Source organism: Astatotilapia calliptera, chromosome 6 (genome assembly GCF_900246225.1).
Source record: "Astatotilapia calliptera chromosome 6, fAstCal1.2, whole genome shotgun sequence".
Lineage (NCBI taxonomy): Eukaryota > Metazoa > Chordata > Actinopteri > Cichliformes > Cichlidae > Astatotilapia > Astatotilapia calliptera.
This window is the reverse complement of record NC_039307.1, coordinates 20,283,155-20,307,543: the sequence shown is the minus strand read 5'-3', so window position 1 is coordinate 20,307,543 and position 24,389 is coordinate 20,283,155. Positions and strand designations below refer to the sequence as shown.

At 40.4% G+C, this 24,389-nt stretch overlaps 1 protein-coding gene across 3 annotated transcripts in view; it reads right to left on the bottom strand.

Moving 5' to 3' along the window:
• Window positions 1-1,609: 1,609 nt before the first annotated feature.
• lcorl (ligand dependent nuclear receptor corepressor-like) overlaps window positions 1,610-24,389 on the bottom strand; it is a 30,957-nt gene continuing 8,177 nt past the window's right edge. The window contains exons 1-8 of one of the 3 annotated variants that reach the window (XM_026170989.1): window positions 21,573-21,794; window positions 20,210-20,272; window positions 14,456-14,544; window positions 14,190-14,316; window positions 13,494-13,715; window positions 13,294-13,372; window positions 2,289-6,940; window positions 1,610-2,190 (exon numbers count right to left, since the gene is read on the bottom strand). In XM_026170989.1, the coding sequence (XP_026026774.1) occupies window positions 2,183-2,190; window positions 2,289-6,940; window positions 13,294-13,372; window positions 13,494-13,715; window positions 14,190-14,316; window positions 14,456-14,544; window positions 20,210-20,272; window positions 21,573-21,663 (5,331 nt within the window). In that variant the 5' untranslated portion in view covers window positions 21,664-21,794 and the 3' untranslated portion in view covers window positions 1,610-2,182. Of the gene's footprint in view, window positions 2,191-2,288; window positions 6,941-8,952; window positions 12,411-13,293; window positions 13,373-13,493; window positions 13,716-14,189; window positions 14,317-14,455; window positions 14,545-20,209; window positions 20,273-21,572; window positions 21,804-24,389 lie in introns of those variants that run through there. The other 2 variants (XM_026170990.1, XM_026170991.1) reach the window with 2 other exon arrangements.

Below are 24,389 nucleotides of genomic sequence, written 5' to 3'. Positions count from 1 at the left end.
TACTACATACTGATAAATCATCTGGATTTGTATTGCACCAAACAGATTCTAGTTTTACAGTAAGGGGGGGGGGGGGGGGGGGGGGGGAGTGGTAGTGGGAGATGGGATGTGCAAAATATGGGAGGAGGAATCTGCGTAGTGGGATTAATCTCAAATATAGAGCCCCTTTCAGACGTGCACTCTTCGCCTTTGATCTGACATGAAAACACGTAGGTTTCATGTGCGAAGGAAGACCCCGGTCACTCTTCTGTGAAAGCCACGACGGCAAAGCTTTTACTAATGTTGAACTTGCAACATTAGTGTATCAACTTCTACACTGCATGCGTCGCATTGCAACTTAAAAGGAACTTGCGAGATTAGGACAGCGACCGTATCGCGTGGACCTGCGAGTTGTTGAGCTCTCAAGTGAAAGACCTGAACAGAAATACCAGGTACACAATGAGATTTTATCTCGCCAACTCTGTTTCGAAACAACAGCAAACATCTCTCTGAGCCTGTGCAGGAGAGGCAGGGTACAGCTCTCTCAGCAGGATACATGCAGTAATGGGTGCGTTCCACTTCCCACGTAGGCAAGTCTGAGTGATGTAAATTGCATCAGCAGATGGTGTGCAAGACATCTGCATGCCTGCCAATTTGCAGTGATGGCATAGACTTGCCCGCTGAGATGCTGCAGTTTACAAACAACATGTGCAGAAAGTAACAGGAAATGCTACTCGTCAGTGGTGTCTGCAGCTACTACGTGCAACGCACACGCTTAAGAAAAATACCCTGTTCATAGTGACAACAGCAGAAATTAATAGTTAAACAGCTGGTCAGGGAAAACTCATTTTTCCCCAGTAACTGGTGGTTGCCAACCTGTCTCTAGGATCGTGCCTAAATCTATGAGACAAACGCCCACACCCTCTTCACAGCTCAGTTTTTCAGATGATTTTGTGGTCCCAGTCGTCGGTTTCACATCATACTGAATAAAACGTAAAAATTCTAGTCATTCAAAGTTGGGAGGTCACTGGCTAAATATTTGTGAACAACAAGCGCAAAAAAAAAAAAAAAAAAAAAAAAAATATCACAGATTAAATACGAGTAAATTGTGAGAAACAATGTAAAAGCACCCTACGTCTGACTGACAGGATGTCAGCACTTTAACGAAAAGCCAGCGGTGCATATATCACGTCTGAAAGGGGCTCAATAGTGCAAAAAGTCGATCTGACAGCAACATACAGTATATGCTTTGGGTGAAAATAATACGTTCTTAGAAAGATAACTGAATAAAAACAAGAAAGATCCCACAAACCATGAAATTAACCAGAAGCTATGTTCTACAACTGCATAATGCCATTTCTGTCACTTCACAGACACCTCTGCATTTTGTGGGGAATTGACAACTGAAAATGCTCTTGAAAAAGAACTCATGACATCAAATATTTGGTTTTAGTACAGGCCAATTAGTGCATTTCAAGACACACTCTTACAGCTGTGGCCTTTTCACAGATAGCTACTGGAGTTAAGATTGGGTGTTAAGTGAACTGAAAGATTCCTTCATTAAAAGCCTGTTTTGGCTACTTGTTTGCGACAGCAGTAGAGAAAACAAAAGGCTCGGATTAAGAGAAAGTTTCAAATCAAATTCCAATATACTTTAAGCAAACCTAAAATACAAAAGCAAATATTAAATTACAAATTAAACATTCAAAACAGTGCCAAAGTACGAGTCACTATAAATAAAATAAGTGGGGGTTTTAGAGCTGGCATTGTGGCTTAAAGTAGTAAAAATTATGATAAATGTCAGGTTAAGATATACAGTAAGGGCTCATTTCCGAGAAGAAGTGTTGGTCTTAGTATCAGTAAAGGTACATTTTTAGGGAGATGGCAGTCGAGCTTTCATTCCTCTATGACCACTCTGACAGGGTTCACGGTATAAGCACTCTTTCCATTAAAACTCTGAAGTAACTATTATATTGATCTACTATACACCTTCAGAAAGACAAAGGCAAGATGACAAAATGTACATACATATCCATGGATAAAAATAGTGCAACATCAAGCTTTTAAGTTAGACTGCTACATAGCTGCTGATTGTAAGACTGAACCATACTGAGATGGCCAGTCTACGTGGTCAGCACAAAGTCCAAAGGCACCACGTTAAACCACAGTCCCTTTCCCAGGAAGAGGAGGCCTCATGCTTCAGTTAGCTTTCTGTCAGGAAAAGATAAAAGAACAAACGTTTATTGGGTAACTTTTGCATGGGCAAAGTCAATGCCTTCAATTCAAAGAAAAGAAAGAAAAGTAGTTACCAAGGACAAAGTCACGCCATCTCGGCCCAGTCAGGCCCCTCATTCGCGATTGTCTCAAGATTTTCGCTGGTGGTGGTTGTGGTGGTTCAGTAGACGCAACCCTGGGACTCTTGAATTTTCTTTTCTGCCTCCCTGCTGGCTTTGCTTCCTGCTCCTGGACTGATTTTGATGCAGAATCTGCCAACTCTTTCGAGGCAGTCCTCCTATTAATGCTCCTTTTTCTTTCAGTTTTCACAGCTTTAACGAATCTTACCAGTTGCCTGTCCTGTTCTGCAAAGAGGTATGCAGAAGGTGACCCTTCCAGTGTCACAGTACAAGACTCTTCCTCAGCCGATTCGCTATCAGGAGAGTTGATCTTCCTTAGAAACACCCGGCATTCTTTCAGCGTTTCAGGACCCCAGGCTTTGGAGCAAAGGTTCTGCTCTTTGTGTACATCCACGAGTTCCCGAGTTTGGCTAACCGAAGAGGCGGCAAAACCGTTTTCCAAACCAACAGAGTGCCGATCGTTTGTGGATGTGTATAATGCTTTACGTTTAGATTGTAGTCCAGTTACTATACGTTCATTTCTACAACATGATACTGCTTTTATGTTTCTCCTGTCCCTAGCCCCATTTTGCCACCTATCCCTTTCTTTCCGGGTTAGAAAACGTGTCCTTGCTCTAACCAGAGTGGCTTGATATATACTAAATGCTTTGCCTCTCAACGGCTGGACTTGGCGAGTGCGCTTGCTTGCAATGCTTAAAGTAAAAAGTTGTCGTCTGTGTGTTGACACAGCTGCTTTGTTTCTCTTCCTCAGCCGTCTCTGAGCCTTCTGATGCTGTAAAGGGCTTTTTGGCACCATTTTGGCAAACTTCTTGATGTGTTTGCGGAGTCGCTCTGCCTGAGGACTGTGGCAAACACTTTTTGCATTAGCAGAACGAGGGAAGTGCATAAGTTCGTAACGATTACGGGAGCTTGCCTTCTTGACAATGGCCAGAGATTGTGTCTCGGTGGTCTCCATAAACCAGGAGCAGATCTGCTGCATGCTACAGGACCTTGGTTTGTTGGGCGAACAGTCAAACAGTGTTCGGACCACAGAGGAATGATTTGAATTCTTGGCAAATAAACTGCTGTCTTTAGTGCCTAGTTTAGAATCGAGGGCCAATTCTTTTTCTTGGTTGTCCACAGCGTCTGAGACCCAAGTGTCAGAGATGACTCTTATTCGTCTGGCGAGCTCCTGGTTCATTGTCTTTTCCTCAGCTGATGCTGCCCACCACCTTAATGTCTCTTTAGACCTAAAGATCGAATCAACAGATACCCCTGCCAATCTGCTTACGTCTAGAGAAACGCCCTTCTTCTGTGGTCCACATGACTTTCTCTTCTCACCTGAAGTTTCGAAACTACTTTGCTGCTCATCCTGTCTCCTTTCACTGTTTGCCTTGTTTAAAAGAAGTTGTTTAGAGCGTCGTACCAGCGCATTGCTGCGGCTGTATGATGTAGAGGTGGCAACAGCATGCAAAAAGTGTATTGATGGCTTTCTCACTCTCTTGGAGTGTCGTACTACAGGCTGATTGGGGAGTTCATCTTTACTACCATCCTCTGTTTCTTTCCCTTCTTCTTTTTGACCCCTTTTGCTCATTAACTGATGACTGATTGTCCTGGGCTCTTTGGCAGACATGAAGTCTTGTAGAAGTACTTTCCTAGGAGCCAGCATTTCAGGAGACTGCCTATTCTCTTTATTGATTTGAATTTTACGTTGACGAGGTGACACTGTGGTCACTGTGACTGAGATTCCAGAGATTTTAACCTTTGCAGGTCTACCTGGTTTCCTTGAGCGAACAGAATCATCATGCTTTTGACATTTGATGTTACTGCCAGATTGAGGAGCAGGCCTTTTCGCTGGTCTGACAAAATCCAACTCCTCTGAGGTTGTTTTAATACTACCTGAGCTGGTCTTAGAGTTGTGCAATAGATTTACGGCTCGCCAAGCGTCATGAAATTCTGTTTGCAGCTGGTCAAAGCCCTCTGACACCAATCGTTTGTTTCTCCTCGAACGGCCATATACGACTGTTATCTTGAGGTTTTTAGTTGTATTCTCCTCAATATTAGGTGCCAACTGACATTTACCATTTACCATTTTAACATTTTTAGGTTCGGAATCCAAAGTCTTCTGCTTACGGGGTCGGCCAATTGGCCTTTTTGCTTTTTGCTCCAGCTGTGGTCCCAGTTTCTTCGGACGCCCAGGACGCCTTTTTGGTGGAGTGGTTTCATGAAAAGAAGTCGAGTTACCTGATAATCCCTGGCTGTCAGCTCCAGCTACGCGCTTAGTTGGAGTACCTTCACCTGATCCTCTGGAAGCATCTTTAGGTGATGAGGAAGGGGACCTGGGCAAAGAAGGAGACTTGCGTGGTGAAGAACCGTACTTGGGTGTTGAGGAACCAGATTTGGCGGGTGACAAAGCACACTTGGGTGTTGAAGAACCAGACTTGGATGGTGAATTAGCAGACCTGCGTGTTAAGGAAGCAGATTTGCTTGGTGAGGAAGAGGACTTCGATACTGAAGAATCAGACTTGTATGGTGAATAAAGAGACTTGGGTGTTGAAGAACCAGACCTGCGTGTTGAGGAAACAGACTTGGCTGGTGATGAAGGAGACTTGGGTGTTGAGGAACCAGATTTGGCAGGTGAAGAAGCAGACCTGCGTGCTGAGGAACCAGACTTGGCTGGTGAAGAAGATGACTTGGTTGGGGAACAAGAAGACCGTATGCATGAGGCAGAAGATTTTAGTGGTGAGACAACTGATTTTACTTGTGATATTGCAGGCTTTTTGCTCTGGATTGTGTGCTTCTGAAGTGTCCCTGACCATGAAGACTCTTCACAGGGATCAAAATGTTCTGTTTGTGAGCCAGAACCAGAGCCTGCTGATTTGAGACTGTATTTAACTCCCTCTTTATCCTTTACTGGTGATACAAACATAAGTTTAATTGGACTAGTGTACTGGACTTGGGAATTTTTAAGACTCTCAAGACAAGTATCAGAATTTATAGGGACATCCATATTTGATGAGTCCTGTACTCTTTTTGATGATGCTGATCGTAACCGTCCTAAGAGAGGGACAACACTGTCACTACTATTGTTCTCTTTGCCTGAGCGATGTTTTTTAGGACTTTGGTCTTTCGCAGTCACAATCTGTGGAGTGACCTGGCTTTGACTTTTCACTTCCATGTGAGATAGTTCATGTCCTTTTTCTGCTGACTGAAAGGCAAGCTTCCCTGTGTTCACACATGAGGACAAAGAAACGTCATTTCTGGATTCTACGTTGGCATCCTTAGCATCTGGATCTTTTGATGACATATGATTGGTGCTAGATGAAGCCTTGTCCTTTTGTGCTTTCTGATTGAAGATAGGTTCAGAGAAACACGCAACAAAGAACATACGTCTGGGCTCTGTGACATAGGAGGAGAACCGCGGTGGAGGGACTATATTTCTCCTTGATCTTCTTGCACCCTCAGAAATGTTAAGCAGATGACACACTCTCCCTTTAATAGCACAAGCTTTCCTTTTACCTGATCTTTCAGCCTCAGTGGTTTCACTTGATGGGGATCCCTTGTGGCTTTTGTCATTTGTAGAACTGCAACCCTCACTACCTTCTTTGCAGGACAAAACACACTGTTTAGCTGAGCTTGTAGCCACTGTATTCACCTGTTTTTGTACACTTGAACTTTGTTGGTCATTGTTGTTCTGTATCTCAGGGGTGCATTTAGGTTTTTCAACATTCTGGCGATGACGGGATCTAGTAACGGGTGACTTGGATTCTTTGTCTTGGCGACTAAACAGCTCACTCAAGCTGTAATCACTGGGACTGCTTGTGCGAAGCACTGTGGTGATGATCTCAGTGACATGGGCATCAGCACGAAAAGGCAGGTTGTAGCTGGTTGAGGGAGATAACGGCTGCTCCTTCTCAGAAACATAGATAGCTGTAGAAACCAGAGTAGGGTCCTTGTCTAGAGGTGTTATTGTCTCCAGTTTCTCACTAAAACGATCCATGACATCCTGCAGTGAAGTCCCACTTGGATTCTTATCAGCCTGACTTCTTTCAGCGATCTTACTTTCAGCATCTTCTGTAGTTGCATTGACATCTGAGGCTTCGTAGCTTGCAGTTACAAAACTCTGTACCATGAGATTAACATCCTCCTCTTGGTGAAGCAGAGAGGGTGGGTTTTCATCACATTTCTTACTGAAATCTGATGGGATTGGGGAAAGAGGGGGAGGAGAGGGACTCTGCTCTCTCTTCAGAACAGGACAAGGAGGGTCTCCATCTCCTACCTCTCCATCTGTTGTTTTCTTGATTTGGAAGCTGCGTTTCTCACAACATATGGAAGAGGACAAGCATAAATTAGAAGAGGGTGTGCAAGGCGAATGGAACGATGCAGGAGAGGCTGCAACAAGACTCTGACACGAAGTGCAATGCAGCTTCTTGGAACATAAAACAGTGTCCCTTTCGTTCCTGAGCATCTCTTTTTCATGGCAAGCATACTTGAGGATTTGGTAGATTAAGGATTGGTGAGCTGGGCAGAGAGAACTCAGAACATCATCCAATGTGGAACATTGACCAAACTTAGTCCCTCGCTGTTGCTGACCTGCCTTGTCTTCTGTGAAAGATGGCACCGGGGAGCTAGAGGTAAAAGGTAAAAACTGGAGTTAGAATGTTTTACTCACAAAGTTTCAAATGAGAAAAAAAACAAGAGCATGCACACAAAATAATGAAGACTAAAAATTTCAGCAGCAAGCACATTTAAGTTGCATTTGTTCCATAACAGCACTGCCTGAAAGTTTGTCATTTCTGACTTCCATATATTTTATAGATGAGACTGGAGTTCGTGCTGGTTGCAAGACTGCACCCGCATTATTAGAGTTAATGTAAAAATGTGATATGCAGCTTAAGATGTAGGCAACATATTGTGATGAAATGATGGTAATGTATCCTTACAGAAATCAATGTTTGAAATAAGCTTAAGAAGAAAAAAAGTTACACAGTAAATTTTTTTGGCAGTAGACTTGCTAGCCATCAATAATGAAATAAAATGAACTCTGAATGGTACAAAACTTTCAGCTTAAATAATAACATTTGGAAAAAAAAAAGTGGAATGTAGCTTGTAGTGCAAGATGTTTTTGTGGTTTATTACACCAGGAAAACGATATTGTAAATGCAGCCTATTTAGCAGCGTTTGCCGTGTAGTTTTTCCCCCAAATGCACTTTCATTTTTGGAGTGCCACTATAATGTTGATGTATTGCAGAAGGAAGTGACATGATGCATTGCTCTACATTGTGTGAATGTGTGTGTGAATGGGTGGATGACAGGTTGTGTAAAGCGCTTTGGGGTCCTTAGGAACTAGAAAAGTGCTATACAAATACAGGCCATTTACCATTTTACCATTTACTGGATTCTAGCCCTTGTAAAAAGTTGTAAAACCTTTGATCTGCAGTACAACTCTCTGATAACTGTAAAGCAAACCATTATTCTAGAAAAAAAATAACAACAGGCGATTGATTAAAGAACTGTTTTATTGATTAGTTGCTGAAGGCAAATGATAACATTCTGCTAACAGCAGAAGGAATGATTGAAGAAACGCTCAACTTAACTTTTTTTTTTTTTAAACCAACAGCACTTTCATCAACAAACCAACAGTTCAAAAAGCCCTCTAATTTTCATAACAGCCAGCAGGTCCAAGAAGTAAGATATTTAATTATAGAATCAAGTAACTGATTTAATATCAACCTATTTTCAAGTTTTTACTTTTTCTCTCCAGCAATTTAAGTACTGTTTGCGGCCAAACCATGTCAGGTTTCAAGAGGCCAGGTTTAAGTGTTACATTCTGTAGTGTTGAGTCAAGTTTCCACTGCAGGAACTTTTCACTGAAGGAACCAGGGTACAATTACAATTCTGGGGTGTACCTCCAAGAGAGTCCTTGCTCAGGAGGTAGAACAGCAACTTTGGTGGTGGGGTTCAAGCTAAACTTTTCTGACCGACTTGTTAAATAATTTCTTCCAACTACTGGGCAGTTTGCTGTATTGTTGTGTTTAATTTAAAAGCGGTGGTGGTGGGTCTCGAACAGCCATTGCTGTTTCATACATGAGCAGTTTACAGCAATTTCATGTTCTTTGTCTTGTTTGACAGGTTGCTAATTTTCAAAAATAGTGCTTATTCAACATTTAACCTAGCAGCATTGAGCCCCACTTGAAGCTTTTCTGGGCAGGAATATCTACCCTCACAAATTAGTCCTACAACTGGAACATATACAAAGGTGTATATGTTGCAAAACCACCTGCCCATCTCCGCCTAGTTTCTGCGGTGGAAACTTTCCAAGTACTTTAGGTGTTACAGAGGCTATATTGTTGAGTTTGTTATGACAAATTATTCTTTAAAATCATTAAAATAATTTAATAGTAACAAAATCACTAAACAATCACAATAGTCAGCAGTATAATTTCTGGACTAAATAAATTATATGAGCTAACATTTAAAAGCATTCATGCAATTGTAGCAATACACATTTCACAATGCATCAAAGTGCCCCGTTACAAATCAAGAACTACCACAATATTTAAAAAAATAAAAAAATAAATCACAGTTCTGAAGCGCAATCAATAAATAAATATGCCATAACAACACAAAACAAGTTTCTAGAAAAAAACAATTTTGTTTTATAAATCATAGTGCAATAATTGATTTATGCATAAATAGCAGAATTACGTTGCCTCAAAGATTTGCCAGCAGTTCAATCAAAAATTAAAAAGCCCTAATCTCAAAGCCCAAGTGTGTTCCCAGAATTAGCTGCAATTAAACAAATACAATGATGTCCTTTTTCAATTTCTCAGGGCGTGTTCGGAGTCATTTTGATATAAATAGTAGATAACTCCCAAAATAGAGACATGCTGTGCTGAGCTGTCGCCATAGAGACCGGCACCATGTACCGCAATAAGAACAGACATTCAGAAGTGGAGACAACATTTGCACAGCTGGAGGAATTACAAAGGTTGAAATGCCACAATTTTGTGACTGAAGAACTTTTAAAAACCGACATTAATTACAAAAAAATAAATAAAAAATAAAAATCTGTAAATGCCGCAAGACAGAATTTCAACCTTAAAGGAAAAAAAAAGAAAAAAAAAAAGATTTTACACGCCACATGGCTAGTTTTTTTTTTAAAGTTTAAGTGTTGTTGATAGCAGTGAATTTACATTTCGCTGTTTCTTGAGAGATAAAGAACTCATACAGATTTTAAGCTTGATTTGAAACCTAACACTGGGCTATAGGCAGAGAATGTTCAGAGGTATATATGGCAACAGGTTAAAGACGGTGAGAGGGGGGGGGGGGGGGGCAGGCTGACATTGCAGCAAATCCAAAGTAAAGCAGCTTTGTGTGGGTAACCCTGAAATGCTGCTTTGGTAGTAGCACTGTTAATGGAAAAAAGCCCATTCTAGAGGCAGACATGAGTGTAGACGAAACTTTTAGCATTTTTACAGACGCAGACAAAGAAGCCTTAAAAGCCTGACACTGAATAGCCGCGTGGTCGCCGTTTAAACATTTCACTAAAAACCTAAACTACCGAAACCTCCAGTAGCTGACACAGTCGACCATCTATAACATTAAGACTACCCATAAAACAAATATTAATATTAGGCTTAACGGTATTACTGTTAAAACGTTAACTGAAATGAGTTTTTCTTGTAGCTACGCATCCATGTGCCAGGAAAACAGTCCCGTAAAAGTTAAGCAGCGGTCATGGTATGAGGTTTGCAGTAATACAGCTACAGTAGCAGAATTAGTAAATATCTGTGATAATAAAAGAACATCTTTCACAAACGGTACAAATACACAATAATATACAGTTCCCAAGCTTATCAGTGCACATTTAAAACATGCTGCACGTTTGCATTCCAACTACACTCAATACAGTGTTTAGATTAGCTTGTACAGAATGAAAGGAAATATGTGGACACAAAATGGCTTTTTTAAGCTAATCTCTTGTACAAAAACTCATAATCAAGATGTAGCCACCACAGCATATATACTGTACAAGCTCCCTGTTTGTAGAGGTCTCTAACAATAGAAATGAGTTTTTAAATAGTTTTAATGGCTCTAAGTCACTTGAAAAGCCTAGGTATACATACCCAGAGAGATAGAAAGCTGCAAATCACAATCATCAATGCTCCATTACCAAGGAGCTTTAAGAATTGAATTAAACCTGAATAACCTAATAACCTAACAGCTAACAAATATGACAGTCACACTTTATTTTTCAGCCTTAAAAGGTCTGCAACTGTGTTTCTCATACTTGAGTCTTGAGCAATCTTTTTGGGCAGCCATCATTGTTTGTTTTTCCTCCTTGAGAAAAGGATGTACAACACAGTACAACTACCCTGAAGGTAAAATAATTTGATTCTATATCACCAACAGATTCTCGTTTTAAAAAAGCCTTTGTTTTTAATTCTGTTGATCAATCGTGGTAGTAAAAATTACTAAGTGATCTAATGTTAAACTATGAATACGTTACATTTTGTTGAACATTAACTTATCGATGATTTAATTAGATGTAATCACATACTGGTATCTTAATAACCAAGCCACGAAACTCCACAGCAGTCCCAAACGGAAAAAAACAAACAAAAAATAGAAAAACAGTATTCTGACAATAGTACAGTGAAACGAAAGGAGATGGTGAATTAAGAGGTTCAGTACCTCAGGCTCTGATCCGAATTCATTTACCACGTTGCTCTATCCATAAACAAAGTAAACGATCTAAATCATTCGTCTAGATCAAGATGAGCAGGACTTCTACCTGAATAAAACAGTACTGTTTATGGCTGCTTTAACCAAAGGACTCAGAACGAAGCAGGAGAAATACAGCTTTAAGTATGACTATCACATCACAGACAGAGTTAAAAGACCTGAATATTAATATCAGTGTAGTTTGTAAAGGCATGTGTTGTGTTTTAACAAGTGTCTCCAGAAAACATTTATCTTGTAGGAGGTGATGTGTTCAAGTGTTGAGGTGTTTTTGAGGCGTTTGTGGTCTAGAACCTCTTTGCGTCAGCAGCTGAGGCAAGACTCCCTGAGTTAGTGGAACTGGTCGTGCTACCAGAACCAGACGAGTGAGAACTGGACAAACAGAAGTTGGCAGATTTCTTCTTAGGTGGGTTCTTCAGTGTTCCAGTACGCTCTTTCACTTTGTATTCTAGTGTGCTATGGGGCACCCCATAAACCCCCTGGGCTTTAGACACACTCATGCGACCAGCCATCACCATGGTGATGGCCTCCTCCATCAGTTCGTGGTCATACTGGCGGTACCTCCCACGCTTCTTTCTAGGTTGCTTGTCTTTATCCCGGCAACCTGCCCCATCTTCTGACTCATCCAGTGAGGATCCACGTGGTCCCAGGCGATGAGGTGACTGGCTGGCACTGCCTGGACATCCTTGTGCCAAGAGTGGAGGTCTGAGTTTGAAGAGAGATGAAGGTCTGGCAGCTGCTGTTGATGAACTGGCAGTACCTTCGCTTGATGAGGTACGTTGATGTAGGTTTTCAGCTATGCTGCAATTCTCAGCTGACACTGACCTTTTGTGGTCAGACGCACAACGAACCTGAGGAATACGCAGGGGTGTGGGTGGCTCCAGACTGGGGGTGGGGCTTGGAGGGGGCTGGAGAGCATCCCTGAGCTGGGGAAAACAGTGAGGGAGGGTCTTCTGTAAACTACCCGGCTGATAAAAGGCAAGAACAGATGAAGGGAAACTAAAGTCCCCATGCTCCTCGACAGCACCTCCAATTTCTGCTCGCTCTGCCCATGCTGCCACTTTCTGCAAAACAAGGCGTGCTTCGCCACCCAGCATTGTTGACATCACATTGCATGATGTCACTTCATCCCTGATATCTCTGCTTCCTGCTTTAAGCTGATGCAGCACTCCCAGCCTCCCTTCAGCCCAGCCATCCAGACCCTGTCTCAGGGTTTGAAGGGGTATTCCATAAAGCAACGCAGCCCGCTGCTCCTGCAGCCTTCCTGATCGTATATCCTTCAAGGCCTTGGACAGCAATCCCTCAGACAGCTCCCAGCTCCTCTCAGTGTATTCCTTCTGCCTGCACTGCCTCCTAGGGATGTGAGGACCAAACAGCAGGGTCAGGATGGAGGTGATGGAGGTGGTTTGATTTGTGGCATAGGGGACAAGGGGGTGCAGAGCGAGGGGTCCACTCCTTTATGCCTTGTGTTGGTAACATCACTGCGACTGTTAGTTTCATGTCTGTATGTTCTCAGTCTGTTTGTGGGCCCTCACACGCACGCACACACACTGCTGCTGTGTGTCTCTCACACACAGCAGCAAAGCCTCTTCACGTCCAGGTGGGACAGTCTGTGAATGGCTGGGGTTACTTTGGTGCTCACATAAAACCCCTGTAGTTTTGGGATATCCAGTGAAAGTCCTACATGCTTGAAGATTGGATAATCAAACTCATCATTAATGTATTAGTAAAAACGGACGTAAAATGGTTGTGAAGTACTGAAATGCTCTCCTCATTATACAATCCTGAGCTGCTGGCAAATGTTATAATACGGCCATTGCTGTGACGTTACCGCTCAAGAGATAAAAGAGTAAACCCCATAGAACCACAACACCAAACACAAGCTAACTCCTCACAATTTATTACAATTACTTGAACCAAAGCACTGCTAAAACAGGAATGTGTGTATTTCAGGCTGAACAGGTGCTATTTAGCTGAGCAGTGAGCATGACAGTAATAAACACAGTGCTCATGCTAACCTCTTAATCTTTGGCATGCTATATAGCTGTTGTTGTACCACACTCTGAAATGTGGATTTGCTGCAAACCAAAGTGATTTTTCTAGTCATAGGATATGGGCCATAGTTATGTAAACGGCATTCTTGTTTTTGTGAAGAAGACCCAGATTTAACTAAGAGTAGGGATAAGTCAATAGGCTAGACACATTAAAATGCAGTCAGAGAACTACAAAAACTTACCCTGATCCCCTGTGATTCTCTGATGATGACGAAGTTGTTGAGCAGGCAGAGTTCCGGTTGGAGAGGTCCAGCACACCATCTGTTACAAGACAAGTGGTCAGAGTCTGAGTGCCAGTTGTTTGGTTCCTTCAGGAGGATGCCCATGTTACAGTCAGACATAACATTAAATTTTATATGCGTGCACTAAATGCGTTCTCTACCTTCGATCGTGTTCTCCTCCTGAGTTCGGTTCACTGTGAGGTCCAGAGGGGCGTCAGATGCTTCGGACGCGTCAGACAAGGGTGATGAGGTCCTTGTGACACCATTTGTATTGGTGTGGAGCAGGCACTTGGATGCATACTCCTTAGCAAATGTGGTTATCATCTTCTTCATCAGCTCCTGAGCAATCTGAGGTATGTTGGAATCACTGCTCAGGTGCACATCTAACAGGAGGAGAAAGAAAAAAAATAAAATTAAAATCACTGGTTTCAATTTTAACATGCATTATTTAAAGGACTAGAAAACTGATCTGAAAAACTGATCTAGAAAACAGTGTTTAAACAGCGTTTTTAATGAGATATTGAAATTAAATCCACTGTAACAAAAAATGTCTTCTGATGTTACCACACTAGAAACAAGTCTCAAAAGCATCCTAAATCTTTGGGAACACTTAGTGGGTCATGAATAGCAGAGATTTGACATGCCAATTACACCACAGTAACCGCAATGTGTATTAGGTCAATAATGTAATTCAGTTCATTGTGTACATCAGTAGACAGGAACTGTGAGATACTCCTCTCTGGTTATTCCCCACATTAATATTTATGTCAACTTTGGCAGCTGTTTTCAGTATAGGAGCTCTTAGTATATTAACAGTTCTACATAACAACGAGGTTGTCCAAATCCACCTGACTCACCTTTCTTGTGGAACACAGCTTGGAGGAACTTGTGTGCTGATTGGGTGCTCTCAGAGATGGTTGGGGCCTGACAAGGTGAGTAATCAGAGGGGGAGGAGAGGGGCGACGTGGCTGCAGGTGCTTGATCCTAGAGAGGATGATAAAGAGGAAAAAGAAGAAGATACAGAGACAGAAAGGTGATTACTTATTTAGAATTATTTTTTACTCTAGGGTGCAGAGAAAAGAAAGACAACCTCTCTGAGGCTTATCAAAACTAAAGTCCTTACACTAGATTTGTCCAGGAGCACGTTGCAGAAAGAGCACGGAGAGCAGTTTGATTCTGGAGACCAGTCATCTACCTCTTCCGGTTCACAGTCTGAAAGACACAATATCGCATAACCATGTATTACAGTACTGCTGATGGATCAAACCAAAACTGACAACAGGCAGCAGGGGTTTCTATTCTGTTTCCTTATACCAGCCACTTCAAATGCTGCTGACACAATACTAATCTCATTATGAGCCACGCTATCATATATAGACAATACACACGGAAGAATGACTAGAGTTTTTCCATAAGTGGCATCTAAAAATCAATTAGCTGCTAATGTTGATTTCAATAGAATGGTTTTGATTAACAGTTTATCATGCTTGTCTTTTTTATAACCAGTTAAAGTGACCGTCACTCCTGCCTCAATGAACTCTACATAACTGTTTAACACCCCCCTTTTTTAAGGCGACAAAATACACTGAACAAGAACTGCTTTTACAGCTACTCTCAACCAGAACGTTTGTTGCAGTAGCTCATCTATTGCAGATCAGTGCCTGTAAAATGACAAATGTGACCCTGAACACAAACTGTGTGAAGCCCACAATCAGTTTGATTTAATTCCAACTAATACTGTAGAAGGTGTAGTGAATCGTGTGAATGCGGACAGCAGAGGTGGGTAGTAACGAGTTACATTTACTCCGTACCTTTTTTGCACAATACTTTTTACTTTTACTTGAGTACATTTGTGAAGAAGAAACTGTACTTTTACTCCACTACATTTGCAAAATTCGACTCGTTACTTTTTAAAAAATACTTAGTTTAACACATTAGATAACATGCCGCCAGTGGAGTTTCCAGTAAATTTTTTACCAATCAGATGTGGCCATGCAGTCACATGACCAGTTTGAAACTGTGGCGGGCAGAGCGGCCCGAGCGTTTCAAAGTAGCGGACACACGGAAAGAAGAAACACATGAAAACATGGCAGAGCCAACTGTCTACGCTAGAGCTGAAGAGGATGAACACCCTTGGCCTCATATACAAAGAATGTTTTGCTTAAAAGCAATATAATATTAATATATATATATGTATATATATATATATATTATATTGCACGAACGTGATAATTATATTGTATGAACATGATAATTATGTATACTGTAATAACGTGATATTATATTGTTCAAACGTGAAAGGTATATTGCACTAACATGAAAAGTATATTGTTAGAACAATAAACTTTTCAGGTTATAACGTGATATAGCTGTATTTTTCTTTTGCCTGGGTGGCAGCTCTACGCTTACGTACTCGGATGAGCTTGCCACAGTTCTACAAGTTGTGCCTCCATCTCGTGTCCATATCAAACGCTGCTCCGCCTTTTCACTTTCATTTCTGTGTTTGTGCATGCGCAGTTTGAGAGGGTGCATTGAGGGGCAACAGGATTTCAAACAGGTTTGATGTTCTTGCGACCATACGATTGATGATTGGGAGCTGGTCGTGAGATCTTAATTGCTTTTCGTTACCCCATGTATACTACACGATGCACAACACACGGTTAAGGCGAAACTCGGGCCGATCCCCAAAACGGTTGCGCGACTGAAAAATCGGCTCAAAATGGGCCAAAAAAATTTGCACAGTGTATGCCCAGCTTTTGAAGGCTAGCTTCATCCGTCTCCCTCCCCTGTGGTTGGAAGGGGCGGGTTTTTATCTTTTTGCAGCCAGACTGAGGTGTTTGCCTTCTCAAGACAGCCATGGAGAGATTAGAGGCTACATCGTAGCTCCAGTCACGGCTTCCATCACTGTCTTTCTCGTCTTTCCCAGAGTAACAGCCAAACAGGAGGATCTAATGGCTAGCACTGCTTAGCCTTGCACGCGTTCTTATTTTAAACTTAATCTGGAATTCATTGCAAAGTGTTTGTGCGGGATATGAATGACAAGATTTTGTTTTTCAACAAGAGTTGGTAAAAAAACATCTCCAGTGTGATCAAATTTTCTTGCCAAACATCCGCAGCTTGGCAGTGTATACAGCACTATAATGACCAGAGCTAATTCTTTTGAAAACCATACATCATACAGGTCTCAACTTCATCAGACATAACCTAGACACAGAGCTGGATGATGCCAGTACAAACAGCGGCCTAACCGACGAAGATGATGGATCCATGGGGGCAGGAAAGCCAGAAGCAGGGGAGCTGGAGAGGTACCTTTCATGTCCATTCACTGGAGGTGTGGATCTATTGCATGGCTTTCCTCACATTAAGAAGCTGTCAATCAAAATCAATACAGCTCTTCCTGCATCTGGAGCTTGTGAAGGACTTCTCAGTCATGCAGGACTCCTGTTCATTGCTTAATAGTTACAGCTTCACAGAAAGAACCTTGAGAGCAAACTGCTGCTGAAGCTTAACCATCACTTCACTGAGTGAAGAAATGGCACATTTTTGCTAAATATCCAGAAAATGCACACCCATACAACTTATGGTAAACTGAGCTGCCTTGTATGTACATATGTTGAAGATGCCTCGTTCTAATGTTTTCTCTGAGGCTGCTGTGCCATTTGGAGCAAAAATGAATATAAAGTTTACAGCATATCTTGTCACTGGAAATTGTTTGCACTGTTTATATATTTATATTATTTACTGTAGGTATTGGTGAAAAAAGCTTTATGTTGTGAAAAACTGAAATCAGAATTGTGCCTTATTTTGTTGATGTTTTTACATATATTCCTTTTGAAAATACTAAAATTTGTATATTTATTTATTTTTGTTTGTCTGATAACATTTATTTATAAAATAAACCGGACATTTCAAACAGTTACTCACTACTTGAGTAGTCTTTTCACCAAGTACTTTTTTACTCTTACTTGAATAACTTTTTTGACGACTACTTTTCACTTTTACTTGAGTAATAATATTTTAAAGTAATGCTACTCTTACTTGAGTACAATTTTTGGATACTCTACCCACCTCTGGCAGACAGACACATGATGCCTTATCATGGTATATGCACAACTCACCTCTTGTCTGATTAGATGACATAGCATTAAAAAGAATACTGAAAATATAATTTTCCAACCTTATACATTGAGCTGTAAATGTATAACAGAATAAAATGTCCTATAAATTATATATTTTATATTATCTGCATATGACCCATTACCCCAAATTGTTTTAGATACATTTTAAGTAACCATCTTGCTCTAATCCAAGTGTATATTACATGAATACATCACTGATTGAAGAAGTGATTAAAATCAGACTTTAGATATGATGCTGCATTAAATGTAAATGCCTACAGTTGCCAGTAATTTTACTGTTGCCAATAGTGTGCTGCACGCTTGTATTTAAAAAGCGGCATCAGCTGCCACTGCATTTGACTTTTTGAGCTAAAATGTTTCTGAGGTTGGATGTACCTACACCCATCAGCAGTTTACTTCATATCATGGAAAGCCTTGCTATGATTTTCTTAAAGGTACATGTAATATCAGTTTTCCAGAATAATTTTAGACCGATGCCTAAAATACTATGAATTAAAGTGTAAAGGATATTTTGGTACTTTGAAGGCACAATTTATATGAATTAAGTATATTTTAATTTCATATTGTTAGTACCGTATTTTTTTGGACCATAAAGTGCATTAAGCGAAACAAGCATTAGCATTTATCCTCCAGCTTCACTGTTTATGTTATGCTAACATAGCTATGTTGCTAGCGATCACATAGCACAGCATTATATACCAGCTAGTCCAACTTCAGTAACCCTACAAAAGTCACTGCTGTTTACTTTTCTGTCTTCATTTATGTTGGAAGTGATAGCAGAGCTGTATGTTTATATTTTTCACAAATCACTCACTCAAAACGTGGTATACCATGTTTAGGTGGAAACTAGCGAGCTAACTTCCTGCTAACTTCTAACTCCATTAAATTTAAGAAATTCTGTTTTCATGGATACCTGGATGTTAAACTTAATTGTCACACCTGGTAAAGCAGCAACGCTGCTCATTTTATTAAAGATGAAAGAATTTAGACAGTTTGTAACTCTCAGTGATGCCGCAGTGTTCGTTTGACTTTGAGACCTGAAGCAGACGCAGCTTTGGACCCAGATTACTCCGCGAGGCCCTTGACTACGGTACCCGTAATCCTCCGACAATACATCAAGCGGTGCGACTTCGTAGCTAAAGTTGTACTAAAAGATTTTTTGTCAGATTTTTGAGCGCTGTGTACCACATAAAATTGGTTCAAGGTCAGTAAGCACAACTGGAATTAATAATTAAGGCACACTGAGGATCTTTGAGAAAATTAAAGGATTTTAAGTATGCCTTATAGTGTGGAAAATAAATTATTAAGGGTGGCAGTAAAAAAAATGTTGCACAGTGGTGTTGCGCTGTCTTATCATTCATTTAAGATAGATTTTTTTCCCACCCTGATCTTGTCTCAAATGAATGCCTCACTGAACAAATCATCCACCCAGCCAGGAGTCTATCACGTCATCTGACTAGGTTCCAGTGTAGCCTAACTCAAACTCCAGATGACACTGCAGACTTCAATGAGATCCCAGACAGTGTCAAGCAAGCTGTATGTTTTGGCTGCTGGTGTCCACAGAGTGCTAGAGGGATGTGAAGGCATGATCGAAGCTAATAAAGGCATCAGAGAGACAGAAAGTAAGACTTTCTTTAGTTTTTTCAGGGATCTACCAAATTCTGGTGTTTTAGGTTAGATTTATTTGACTTCCAGGTTCGATATTGTGCTCCTTCCTGATATAAGTACAAAGGGTAGTGGCACCATGGGTATGTTTTATGGTGTAACTGCTTGCTTTATATACTGCAAATATTTTGTGAAGACCTTTGTTCTTGTGAGGCTGACATACTGGTGGTGTCTTGGAGCACACCGTAAAGAGTGACGGAAGTTTCCAGGGCGTGGGGGCTTTTGTGACGCTGAGGTTGTTATGTGACTGCAGAATTTTAGCAGGTGAGAAATGGGTCACACATAAACACATGGCAAAGGCAAAGAAGATTAAATTTCAGCTGATACATTACAGTTTACTCAACATGGTTTTGGGAGCTCTGGAGACTCTACTTTTCAGCATACTGTACAGTCATCTGACACAGAAATGGACTCTATCTCCTCAGGGCTCAGTTTTAGGCTTTTGAAAATCTAGTCCCTGATTACTCCTACCACAGCTTTAGGTCTAACAAAATATTGAAATTAGAATACCAGAAAATATTTAGACTTGCCTCTAGGATCAGTGAAACTGTATCATAATTTGTTAACAATGGTTGTTAAATAATCTAATAATGCAATCTGCTGTGCTTTCTCTCGAGGTAGCATAGAGCATATATATGTAAAATTATGAGTTAAAGAGGAAGTGGACTGCTTTTAAATGAGCAGGAAAAGAATTGTTTTTGCTATTTTTGAGTCCTACTTAAAAACAATATACGGTTAAAATTACAGTCAAATGGGAAGTACAAGTATGAATCATACTGAATACGTAGTTTCTGATTCAACTACTTAAATAACATAATGAATACCAATCAATAGCTAAGTAAATCCCACAACAAATGCTAATCGTTTTTGGTTTAAAAGCCTTAATATTGGTGACACATGTTTGAGGTCTGATATTATAAGAATAGATATGGGACAGCGTTGGGAAGACAAAAGGCATGGCAAGAATAATGATTTGTTTGTTTGGCAATATCATCGCTTATGCTGAAAATAAATGTACAGTCCTCTTATAGTCACAAGCCAATGGTAAAGAGCATATACAACCAACAACCCACCATGAAATAAATTGAGGTCTCTCGGCAGCGGGCCATAAATTCCCTCCAGAATGCTTTCAAACCCTGCAAGACAAAAATGGGAGCAATCCATCAGTGCTGATACGAACAAGTGCATGGTTTAGGGCTCCAAGATCTGAGAAAAATCTGCTCTCAAAACTGTTTACTATGTTGTCATTTTCAGGAAGACAGAACAATTTAGATGTTTACAATGAACTCTTTATAAACCTTGAAAAACACACATACATGATTACATGTAGGATGCCATTGTCACAACAGTTTAGATCAGAGGTGTCAAACATGCAGTGTGAATATTACCGTGAAGTTATTATTACTCCCATTTAAAATTTCCTGGTGTGGTGTTAACAGCATTATTTCACAGGAATTAAAATGTAACTGTAGATACAGGCAATTTCTTTAAATCACAAAAACAAATGTAAAGGTTTATTTTGTGCCTTTTTAACTGTGATACATACAATACCAGACGATGCAAAGAACATCGAGAAATGCTGAAACTACATCAATCATCATATTTGCAAAATGACCAAAATAATTTGATGTCTGACAAAATTTTACGGGAGTCTTCTATATTTTGGGTGATGTCAGTTTTTTGCTTTGTTTAAAAAAAAAAAATTAAAAAAAAGATCGAGTTTTTTTGTGACCAAATGGACAGTGGTCTTATAAATCCGGCCGACTTGAGACCGGACTGGACCGTATATGGTTCATTAGCTAAAACGAGTTTGACACCCCTTGTTTAGACGTTATACACAGTAGGAAACTGACTTACGAATAGGTGCGCCAGCCTTATGCTAACATCACCAGCTGCTGTAGCATTAAAAACTACGTTCAAATTAGAAGAGAGCCCGAGAAAAACCGTTACCGGACACCACTGAAATGAATGCTTTCCTGGCATTGCACTGACATTAGCCTACTTAACGTAACAACAACATCCTCCCGAAATAACAACAGCTTTTAGCTAAGCACTGCTATAGCATAGCCATCGAACAATAAACAATTATAACTGTATGTTACTAATATAACTGATTGTGTTATGGTACACCGATAGATAAAATTACATATCTTGGTTGGGCATATGCATTATATCTTATTGGTTACAATCCAATTTAAGACAGAAATGAAACGACCCAAGAAAGCGCTAACGCCGGCGAAGGGCTAGCAAGCGCAGACAAAAGGAGCTAGCTAAGCAGCTGTCTTGGCTTAACTGAACACTAAAAGCAGCCACATCAGTAGCTGCTAGTTAGCTAGGAACCAACACAGCTCGGGTAGCGATCCCTCTGTTGCCGGACAAAACCATTCACTACATGTTTTATTTTTTACAAAATACTAAACTGCATATGAACCATACCGACGCAGTGTATCAATTTGTAACGCCAAGAATCAAGTTCCCGCCGAAACAACTTCTTTTCTGCCATGCATCTACACTGCAGCGTCGTCATTCTTCGTCCTCTGCCCCTCTTTCTCCCCTGTTTGCGTTACAGCCGCTGTGTATTGTAACCGCTGCGGTGCATTTGTCGCCGCTACCCGATCCGTACCTGAAACCCAATCCGACCACGCATGCGCGAACCTTACCTCACTTCCTCTCTTTGCCAACATTTCCTGGAGCACGATTAAAAAAACAAAATTTAAAAATGACCGTTGTTGTAACGCAAACAAATTACCAACATGATCAGTGCAAGCAGACTAGATGATTCATAGAATTATGAAATTACTAACGGCAAATTTATATATGAAAGACTCTGTCCCAACCCTTTACGATCCAAGGTTTCCACTGTATCCATGCAGCCTACTGTGGAGGTCACAAAATATGGCGCTCCAGAGCGGCTGCAGCCAGACCCTTCTCAACATTTTCTGAAGAGTTGGTTCCCTTTCTTCTTGAGTATTTTGCAGAAAGCATAGGAAACCAACAACTTCCCAGTACAATGCATCAAGGTTTGACCAGGTTGATTCCAAAGCCTAATAAGGAACTATTAATATTGATAATTGGAGACCAACTAGCTTATTAAATAACGATTATAAAGCATTTGCTCTAATTTTAGCTAGTAGACTTAAGATGGTTCTTGACTCGGTTATTGATGAAACACAATCTGGCTTCCTGCCCAAAAGACACATAACTATATCAGATTGGTTTTAGATATTCTGGATTATTCTGACCTAATAAATAGCAATGGATTCATATTATTTTTAGAATTCCACAAGGCCTTCAATACAGTGGAGCATGAATTTATATTTCAAGCTCGAGATAAATATGGTTTTGGTACTTACTTCTCTTCAGTGATTATACAATAACAGTAACAACAGTATTAAATTAACAAATGGTACTTCACCCAGATTTAACATAGAAAGAGGGATAAGACAAGGCTGTCCCATTTCTCCATACCTTTTTTTGTTAATTGCCCAACTGTTGTCTAGTCATATGAAGTCAAGCAATATAGAAGGTATATGCTAATTGGCAAAGATTTACTCATAACACAGTTAGCAGATGACACCACATTATTCCTAAAAGATGAACATCAAATATCTATTGCTGTTGAAACAATCTCCACGTTTCCCAAAGCTTCTGGACTGTACTTGAATATTCCTAAATGTGAACTTATGGCAATAAAAGAATGTTCGAAAACAGCTTTGTGTAACATTCCAATAAAACAAGAAGTTCGCTATTTAGGTATTCTAATAACCAAAAACCAGGAAAGAAGAATTACTCAAAATTTCTATCCTATTATAGAGAAACTCAAAAACAGATTTACTCAGTGACTCTTAAGAGATTTATCATTAAAAGGTAGAGTATTAATAACTAAAGTAGAAGGCATCTCTCGTCTTACATACGCAACATTGGCATTGCACCTCGATAATAAACTCATAAAACAGTATTGATAAGTTACTCTTCAACTTTATTTGGGCGGGTGCATTACCACCACCTATTGGAAGTATGAATGAGGTGTGCGTTGAAGATCCTGTGGACCGGGGCCTCTGCCACTCGTTCACAGCACACCCTCACTATACATTTAGGTGCACCAGGTCTGTCCAGCATCCTCCTCTGCAATCTGATCCAACTCACCACCAGGTGGTGAGTTGAGAGGTCAGCCCCTCTCTTTACCCGAGTCTCCAGAAAATGTGGAGTGGTAGTATGCAGAGGAATGAGAGGAATGAGAGGTCACAGAGGTCACATATCATTCAACCAGACAAATGATTGTTTGTTCAATTGAACAAATTGTTTACAGTGGCAAACATATGTAGGCATTTATAGATAGAAACTTTATCGAGAGTCTCTCTTGCATTAAAAAACACTAAGGGACAATCACAATGTGATTACAATATTTCAAACCACTTATTTAAGTGTCATTTACTTTATCATTTACTTAGCTAAACAAAAATGTATTTAAAACTGTGTTTCGCAAATCAGTTAAAAATGCAGACCAGATGATTGTCTACTGACCAATCAGTTCTCTGGAAAATAGAGTCACCATTTTCTGGAAGATCCCTCAGACCTCTGTATGCCGATGCTGCCACTGTCACCCCTTTCCTGTCCAACACGGTGTGGGATTGCGTGACTGCTTATCCCGACGTCCAGTGTTAGGGTAAATTAATCCAGAAATTAATCCAGAACGATACCCTGGATATGCTGAACTTGTGTCATAGTAAAGGCTTCAGGATATAGAGTGACAAAACAAAAAGTGAACTTAATTTAAAGTAAAAAAAAACAAAAGGAGAAAGAATGCAAAGGTTCAACAATGACACAAACAACCCATGCACAGGAATATAGTACACATACACAAGGAGCATTCGAGGAACAACAGAAAACCAACAAAGCAAAGAGGGGGAGAGAGGGCTGACCAAGGAAGTGATAACCGAAAGGGACATAATGTACATAATCAAGACAATCACGAGGGAGAAGTAAAACTCAAGGCACAAGCAGCTGTAAAGATCCAAGTAAAACCAGAAACAACAAGATAAAATACACAGACAAGAAAATCACAGTGATAAATACAAAGGACCATTAAGAAGTCTCAAAACCATGAGGCAGTGATGTCCCAACATGGAAATGCACTACTACAATACTGAAACCACAGCAGTGACAGAAGATAAAACCACACAAAAATCTACACCAAAACACAATAATCGATACCTGACATGTAAGAAGACAGAAACTCCCTAAAAGAATGTG